General features: G+C 33.9%; 1 protein-coding gene across 1 annotated transcript; it reads left to right on the forward strand.

The window, feature by feature from the left end:
• The first annotated feature begins 743 nt into the window (after window positions 1-743).
• Window positions 744-3,767, forward strand: LOC123707579 (stress-associated endoplasmic reticulum protein 2). Its single transcript, XM_045657740.1, has 3 exons — window positions 744-896; window positions 1,909-2,022; window positions 3,246-3,767. Exons 2-3 carry the CDS (start codon window positions 1,936-1,938, stop codon window positions 3,351-3,353), a joined length of 195 nt encoding a protein of 64 aa, XP_045513696.1. The 5' UTR covers window positions 744-896; window positions 1,909-1,935; the 3' UTR covers window positions 3,354-3,767.
• Window positions 3,768-9,774: the final 6,007 nt, after the last annotated feature.

Raw genomic sequence — 9,774 nt, forward strand, 5'->3', positions numbered from 1 at the left:
TGTAATACGATATCCTGTATCCTTTTCATATAGGTGTCTCATTCTTGTCTGTTTTAGAATATCTTGTTATCTCATACAACGGGAAAGGGATGGAAAATGTTAGATTTATACCCGGACGTAGTATAATATTTAGCCTATTTATTTAACCTACATTTGTATAGTTAAATTAATTAAAAAAAAGAAAAATGTACCTTCATAGTCTAGACTTGAATAAATACTACTGAAATATAATAACGGGGCTTCTTTATTATCTTCTAAGATTAGTGGATAGTCATGGGTGTCTACGGCGGTTTGCTCTACAAAAATAGTTGCTACTACTAAGCGATCTACCATGATGCGTAATAATATCTGTATGTAATATACCAAAGTATATTAAACACTTAAGCTTGAACTTAGCTTTATAATCACTGATCAATCATATCCAAAAGCGTAAAATAGTTTTAGTAAGATAGTTCTCAACTAGCGACACCTTTTAAAAGTTGATTACAGCGTTGTGCCCTCTGAACACTCGACTATAGTGAGAAATCTTCTTATTCACTAGATGGCACTATACAAATTAAGCTATCCAGTCATCTAGTGTTACTATTGATATTTTTAAAACTAATGCACTGCTTCCTCTATATATTTAAAAAAAAATATTCTGTAAGTTTAAATTTTCATTACCATTTTATATTTAAATTTTCGTTACTGAAATATTAGACGTCAAAAAGTATTCTAATTTTATTGTCTGTGCAAATTTCAAACATTGACGTGTCGATGCGACGTGTTGTGATATTTTATGTTTGACAATCGAGAAAAATTAGTTTGCTTTGCTGGACTCCGGATTTCACTTTTACATACGTGTCAATCGAGTTTGTACGTGAGCAGGCTATTCAGCCTTTAAATTTTTAATCATTGTGAGTATTTTTAGTGTTTTCTAACATGATAAGTATAGTAAGATTAAAACTTGCAACCAGTCGGCTTAATTACAGTAATACTTTAATTTCTTGTTTTATCATAATAGACTCTGTTTAATTCTTTTTCTATGATTTATTGGTGATCTAGACGACATTTAAACGAAAACCTGTTGTTTAATGTATTTTTACCTGTTGTCGAGGCTCTCGATGTGACAATTTTCTAGTTTGCTTTACGAGTTACATGGCAGCTGTTTACAAGTTTCTAAGCGATTAACTGCGTATATAGGGATTTCTCAGATGTACATCACATATTGTTTTCGTGATGCTGGCAGTTTGGCGTCTTAAAATACAAAACATTCGTTTTTATTACTACGTAACAATTTCTCATAGTACTAACGAGACTTTCCTTTCACTTGTTCATTAGGTACTTAATTTTTGTGTAAGGTGAGATAATTGAAGATTCCATAAAACTAATTACTTAATACTTCCTATGAAATTGTTTAACAATCATTGTTATTAGTAACTAATTACTAATTTTATAATTATAGTTCTATAAAATAGGGATTTCTTTAAAGGTTAATTTAGTTTCTTTTTTATTTTTATATGTGACCATCAGTCCTGAAATAAGTTGTTGCTTAAAACATAACTTTAATATTTAAAGGTAAAAACTTGTTTATTGAATTTTTGATTTTTACTCTCTCTCCGTTTGCACTTATTATTCTTGCTCTAAATGTCTAAATTTAATTTCGTGACCTACAAAATCAAGTGAAATAAATAAGAAATGTGTTGTAAAAATCAGTGGAAATAATATTTTAGTCTAATTCTTCATCTCAATCCAATTTCTAAAATTTAGTTTGAATAATAATATTCTTATCTAACTAAATTCAATTCACAAACGATTATAAAACAGATACAGAAATCTGAGGCCCAGACCAAAAAGTTTGTAGTGGTTTTTTTATCTAACTAAATATTATGTCTAACATTATCTGAATTTCTATTTAATGTGTTTCAGGACAAATATAACTGGTAATCAACAAACATGGCACCAAAGCAGAGAATGCGCATTGCTAACGAAATTGCTAGCAAAAACATCACCATGAGAGGAAATGTACCAAAAACAACAAAGGTGTGTAGCAATAACTAAATGCTAAGAAGTGTAGACCATAGAAGAATACATATTCTACCATTTTTTATATACATTTTTCTTTGCATGCCTAAGCAAGTGAGCAAATTTGTATTTTATGATATAAATAATCATTAAATTCTATTTATTTGCCTCTTAATAAGTGACTACCTGAGTGTGAAACCATTCACTATATGGATATGAAAATAGGTAGTATATTATAGATAAGTAACAGCTTATTATTCCCCTTCATAATCATTAAAAACTGTGACTAAACGAATCCGTCACACATAAAAAGAATTCCATTAATTATTGAATTTTTCCTACTGTAGATTCGCTGTTTATTAAATAAAATTTTGCTATCATTTTTTAACATTAGAATCTTGCTAATAACAGAAACATGATATAACATTTATCCATATTTAATCAACATAGATTCAGGTGTTTAAAAACAAAAGATAAAATGTTTTCAAGGTTTTGTATTGATAATGCATCGTAATTTATTGACAAATTTCAACAATGTAATAAGGTATTATGTATACAACTTTAATATGTTTTAAATTTTAAAGTTTTATTTAATAAGTTGATTAAACAACCTTAGGAAACTCTTTGTTAGGACAAATTTGTGTTGTTTTGTTTATTTTTAATAAATTTTAATAATTGTTGAACCAAGATTGCAATTTTACATCATATGCGTTAATCATGGAAGTTGTCGTTGCTAACCTATAAATATATTTTAGCAGCATATAAATTGAATTGATTTTCATGTAATCTGTCCAATTTGACTTTATCTCAAATTCCATTTTGTTAATGTAGATAACAAAATAAATTGTGACCTTAATTTCATAATGAATTTTCTTAGGTTCGATTTTGTGTTTGTTATTAATTTCTGCAGCAGATTGAATAATAAATTAGTAAATAAAGTACTAGTATTGCCGTTGGTTAACATAGTTTTTACACATTGAAAGAAAACAATTTTTTACCGGATTAAAGCTATTTGTATTATTATAAACTTATAATTATTCATTAATTATTATTATTATTAATTAAAAAAAAATTAAAATCATGTAAAATAATAATACAAATAGCTTTAATCCGGTTAAAAATTGTTTTTTTTTCAAATAAAGTACTAATTATATTGGAACTAGCATATTATGTCATACCTAACAAGGTGAGACAAATATCACATTATTGTTGGTGCTAATAAATTTTTATCTGCTTTTTAGGAAAAGGAAGACCAATACCCTGTATCACCCTGGCTCCTAGCTCTCTTTATCTTCGTAGTATGCGGTTCTGCAGTCTTTCAACTCATACAATCCATAAGACTCGCCTAACCTGTGATGCCTGTCATACAATGATATCTATGAACATGGCAACACATTTAAATAGTCTGTTCTAATTAATATTTTTAAGATGTTGTCTTAACCTAAGAAACACTGTTCATAGCTTATTGTCTGTGGCAGTTTAATGCGATTACCATGACCCTCTCCCATCACCACAGGCATGTTCCCCTAGTTCTCATGTCGCATAATCTCAGACCATATATGTACTATATTCTTGTATATTGTAAATTGTCATTAATATTAAGATTAGCATTTGAAAACTCCATTCCTTTTATTTTCAGCGCACAATGCGTTTAATGAATTTTATAGATCATTTTATCGGTTTTAGCCCCAATGTGTGAAATTATTTCGGTACTATTTTTAATTATTGTAATTTATTTGATTAAATACAGTATATTTGTCGAATTGTGTTTTTTATTTATCACTTTGTATGACTATAACAAATCTCATCACAGTAATTGTTTTGGTCGGACATTAGATCATCCGTTCACCTACAAAATCCATAAAAAGAGGAAAAAAATATTTAAGTAATTTTACGTTATAAGGTCTGGCAATTGTTTCATTAATTTTTGATGAATTTTTCTAAATTTAATTGTCGATTTCTTTAAAACCGCATACATTCACGGCCAAACAAGCAGTGGTAGGCAATGAAGACAAGAACGACATTATAGGATAGGGCTCATTTGTACGAGCGACACGATGTCGACGGCAGAGCAAACAATCGTCGACGGCAGCCGTTGATTCGTTGGCGACATACGTCGACGCGTTGGCGGCAACTGTCGACATATCAAAATCAAATCTCTACGGCGGCCATCGTCGACTATATTTGTGTAGTAAAACTTATAATAAAAAGTAAAAACGAACAAGATTTAAAAAACAACTTGATTAAATCTCTAGACGACGCCAACAGCTGGATGAATTCAAATAAACATGACCAAAACTAACATAATCCATATTCAGACCTACAACTGAAAAACACAAATAGACTTACAATACAAAAACAATAAACTAGAAATAATGAATGATTGTGTATTTTTAGGTATAACGCTAGATACATTTTGTAGTTGGAAAGCACACATTGTAAAGTTACAAAACCAATAGACAGTTTCGTTTTTGTGTTAAAACGACTAAGAGCGGTATTACGGTATTGGCTGCTTATCATGCATATGCTTCATCTATTATTAGATATGGAATCATAGTTTGGGGGTTATATTTTTAAGTCGAAGTAAGAAGTAGACATGGAGAGAAATTGGCTGTGCCAAAAATCAATCTGGAACTTTTTAGAAAAAAACACCTTTTGTATGGCTATTAAGGTTTACAATAATTTACCAAAAGAATTAAAAGATCTTCCGACTAGAGTCTTTAAACATCGACTTGTTGTTATACTTATGGAAAAAATGTATTACTCAATAAATGATTATTTCCGTGAAACATTGTAGTTGATATAAATTTAATAACATTTGATATGATATGTACAATGCAAATAATATAAGTATTGACCAATTTTAATATGACCAATAATGTAAAATGTAAAACTCATTTAAAGACAAATTTTCGCACCATTGTATGGCAGAATATGCGAAAATACTATTGTACCACCTTTTTTTACGACGAGTGCAGTTGCTCTGCCTCGGCATCGTGTCGCTCGTGTAAATGAGCCCATAGGGCTGCCTCGCCAGTGACACTACGGACAGAGCAGTCATCTCAGCCCATGGATTTTGAAGGAAGAGTATGCTCTTTTTTCGATTGGAGGTCGTATCACCCAGGGAAGACCCCACCGAGAGAGGATCCCACAGTTCGCTATTGCGCAAAAGGAAATGTCTTCTGAAGTGGACCGTGGAAGACTTCCAGCCATCCACCCAGGTAATGCGACGTGCTGTCGTCAGCATAGCAATGGATGTTGTCGATGTTCAACAGGTTGAACATTGATATGCAGATCATACAGGATGCGCAAGAGAACACAACGTGACCTTGGCAAAAGCCACACTGAAAAATAAAACTTGTCTTTATTTCCGACTTCTTATTGTTTGGCCATTTACAGTGGTTTTAAAGAATTTATCAATTAATCAATCTTTGGTTTTCTTATGTCGTGATTACGTCAACAGTAACTATTTATTTTTTTACATCGTTTATGCTTGAAAACGAAATGCATTTTCGAGGATTCGTACAAAAAATTAATACGAATATACACTATTATTTTTGGGGCTCTCAGTGGCGTAACTATACCATCTGGGGCCCGTGGCAATTTCTTTTGATGGAGCCCTATTAGTAAAAATCGTCACATTGTACTCAGTTTAATTTTAATAAACTTCGAGGTTTTCAGCGTACTCAATTACGCGTTGTATATGTCCCACTAATGCCACCATAATGATTCCTCTCTTACGCGAGAGGGAATGGTTTGCAGTCCCCACGCTATCCCAATGCGTATTCATCCATAGAACATAATATCTCAATGCATTTATCATGTATTGGATAGCTTTTCGGTAAAGGAAATGAAATAAAAATAACAATTTTTTCTAAACTACCTCTTGGGCAGGTGCCCTCTTGTGGCCCGTTGAATTTTGCCAGCTCTGCCACCCTATTGTTACGCCACTGGGGGGGAGGTATAAATAGCAGTAAATTTGTTTACGTAATACTTGAACGGCCCCTAAACATCCATACAAAAAACCGCTACCAATCCCTTAGGTTTAGGTTTAGGTAGGTGGACTCAATTTCCGCACTTAGACACGTAGTCGGTCCGTTGTGCATAGAAGCCCTGGCTAATTTAGCCAGCCCAACTCCTTCCAGAAGCACAGAAGTCTCCCGGGCACTTCACAGGCTTCGCGGAGCGACCTCACTGTTCCGAGGATTTTTGTACGTTGATTAGCCACAGCCTCGCATTCCAGGACTACGTGGGTGACTGATTCCTCTGCGCTGAAACAGCCTCTGCACAAGGGGCTGTCTGTTGCGCCTAGGACGAAAAGATGTTTGTTAAGGAGACAATGGCCCGTGATTGTCCCTATGATTGTTTTGAGATTGGTTCTGTTCAGGTTTAGAAGTCGCTTAGTAAGTTGCGGGTTCACAGCCGGCAGAGCCATTTTGGACTGTTTGCAATCTACACTTCGCGACCATCGTTGATTCTGGAGTACAGTGGATCTCTGGCGAATCCAGGTTCGAACTAGCGAGAAGGGCAAGGGGAGGAGCGGATGCGGGCCAGCAGGTATCATACCAGAGCCTCTTCTCGCAAGCTCGTCGGCTGCATCGTTGCCGAGAGAGCTACTGTGTCCCTTAATCCACTGTAAGGTAACTCTATTTGTTAGAGCTATTGCCTCCAGTGCTTCGTGACACTCCAGTATTAGTTTGCTGTTTGTGTTTTCGTTACCGAGCGCCATCAGCACGGATGCACTGTCCGATATGAGCTTAATGTAAAAGTCGTTGACTCCCATCTGCTGTACGGCTCTAGCTGCTTCGGTTAGAGCGACACATTCACATTGGAAGATTGTGCTTTGTGTGCCCAGAGGTAGGTGTATGTTGATGTTGAGATCAAAGGAGAAAATACCAGCGCCTGAGCCACACCCTGTTTTTGAGCCATCAGTGTATATACGTAGCTCATTCAGGGGCGACTGATCTTGCTCCTCTTCTCTCAGTTGTATAAGATATTTCTTGTTGAATATTAATTGATTAGTGATTCTGTCACATGGCGCAGCTATAAGAGGTTGGTACTCTATTGCCCTGTTGAGAATCACTGTGTGTGAACTGTAGGCTACCAATCCCTACTTCGTGCCCTTTTTTTTATTTCGGTCTTACTGCAGTATAGGGTGTTATTTCTTTTAGTTTTTACGTTGTTTTTAACTCCTGAAAAATCACTTTTTTAATTAATTTATTTTACTTGCATATACTCCTCGATCAACGCGACTTGTCCATAGTGGACCTGTGTGGCCTGGGTATCCGGAAGCTATATCCAGGATGCTCACTTGCCTCGGTGAAACAATATGGGCTGGTTCGGATGTCGCGTGTCAGTATAAAAAAAAGGAATCCACTAATCGATAAGACTAAAACTAGCACTTACCATCAACGGTGGCGTATCTCATTCCAAACACTGGATCCTTCAATGATGATTTAAAAAAAGCAACTGCTATACCGTATATATTTAGTGCGCACGCGACAGCGGTTAAAATTTAACTCCCTTGCGCCATTACGCCGGGACACCACCTACCATCTCCGGTTCGTGTGTCAAAGTCAAATCGACAATTGTCATCCTTCTTTGATTGACACCGATTTCGCGCGAACAGGTGTTATTTATAAAAAAAATATAAATACATATTTCATGATATCATAGATTTTATTTATGATGCTATTGTGGGTTTTAGGTTTAAAGTTAACTAAATATATGATAACTTAATAAATACAAATCCTATTCCAAACGCCTTAGTCAAAATGCTATTTTAAAGGCAGTCACAAATTAGAATAACTAGGCTAACCCGCTGCAAAATAAACGTACTTAGTAAACGGTATGCTACGCTATGATTCAATCAAAAAAGGAGCGCTTGTCTATCCTTGACAGTCAAATTTATTCATCTGATGTTAAGGGATTCCGCCGCCCATAGACAGTCACATTGCCATGAGGCAACTGTGTTGTCAGCTTTTTGCTCAGTTGTGGAAAAACTAACGTCGAGATGATATATATATATACTCAGCTTCCGCAGTAGGCCATTTGGTCCGTTTTATTTTATTTTTATTTACACTTCGTTACACTACAAAATAAAAATAAAAATTAACATAATTAAATCAAAAGGAGGGCAACTGGCGGCCTTATCGCTTACGAGCGATCTCTTCCAGGCAACTGTGAATAAAGAAAAAAATAAATGTATTAAATTAGATAGGCAATCCGTTGCGTCCTGTCAAGTCCTTGCTTATTAAGCCAGCATAGCTCCCCTTACGCTCGGTGCAGTCGTGTTGAGTTTTAGGTGCAGAGCGTGTTTCAACTGTAGTACTCAGGCAACGTATTATATAGAATTTTACTTCTAAAGTTGGTTTGAGACCGATCCAGCAGGAGACAATTCACTACACATGTGCACACTTATTTGATAACTCATCCTATGTGAGTCTAATTTGTTCTAGACCCGATATTTTGTGAATAACGGAGGATTTTTTTGATAATGTTCATTAATGTGCACTGTTACCTATATGAATAACTTTTATTTTGATTTCATTAGGCGTTCAGGCGTAGAACTGATAGTCAAGTAAAAGTGAACAACCGAGTCATGAGGGTGGGTGAAATCCGCACATCTACACGAAGTAGATGAATAAATAAAAAACATAAATACTGGTAGGCTTTAAGTTTATTTTCACTAAAAGTAATTTTGAGAGCTTCACGCTTAACATAATCGAAGAACTATATAATACAAATTTACATTAGTGTCATGTGATACCTACAAAGTGCAATTTCGTCTTAACATAGAATTTACTTAATAGAAATAAGTTTAAAAATACAGTTTTATGAGATTAAAACGCGTTTCATTTCATAATTTTGCTCGACGTTCCGCGTGCTTTAACGCCTTTTGTATTTAGTGTAAAATGTGAACCAACACGTTCTATTCATGCGAAACTATATTTTGCTTAAACGTGTGATAATAGCGCAAATAACATATATAATTTTTAATCGCTAAAAAATTTAGGATGTCAAATTTGATTGTTGATATAAAAATACTAAGCTTTTCGGTCGTAGACTTGTAGCTTCATGTCATGTGTCAAGTAAACAAGACTGTCAACTAATGTGACTAAAAAGATGACTATTGAAATATTCCGAAAATTAATTCAACAAATTCTTCAGATTTATATATTATAAAAAATTATGCACATTATTACCATCCTTAACTGAGAAATTAATTGTGTTAAAGTTTATTCTTAGTATATATATTTCAGTACCACAAATAGCACCTACAGTTCACTTATAATTATCGTGCGGATATATATTGCCTGGCCTGCAGACGTATACAACAAATACATATTATTATATATATTTCCCTTTAATAAAAACTTTAGTTATAGATACGAAAAAAGATTATTACACTAATATATTATATATTGTAGACTAGATAAAAAAATATATTGTCATGTCAAATAATACTCAAATGGTGCATTTGAAAGATCGAATCGTGTTTGACACTTCGATTCGAATTTTAAATTATCTATGACACTGGATAAACAACCGTCAACAGTAATTGCAAATTTTTCGTTGTCTTTGGTTTGATAACGACTCTGCATTAACAAACTATTGTCTATATACGTTTGCGTTCTATGTAGTCTGTGCTAGTGTATAGGTACTTTTTATGCATACTCTATCAGAGTCTAATCTAAGTCAGTTGGTCTAAAGGTAAAAAAAAATGTAATCTATGTCAGTACATACTATTGATATTATTATAACCCAAAA

The sequence above is a fragment of the Pieris brassicae genome, chromosome 3 (assembly GCF_905147105.1).
Source record: "Pieris brassicae chromosome 3, ilPieBrab1.1, whole genome shotgun sequence".
Lineage (NCBI taxonomy): Eukaryota > Metazoa > Arthropoda > Insecta > Lepidoptera > Pieridae > Pieris > Pieris brassicae.

Bases quoted from the DNA above. Each gene is read 5' to 3' on its own strand.
- LOC123707579 (XM_045657740.1), top strand. From the start codon at position 1,936: ATGGCACCAAAGCAGAGAATGCGCATTGCTAACGAAATTGCTAGCAAA. The intron at 2,023-3,245 runs GTGTGTAGCAAT...TCTGCTTTTTAG, and splicing joins ATGTACCAAAAACAACAAAG to GAAAAGGAAGACCAATACCC.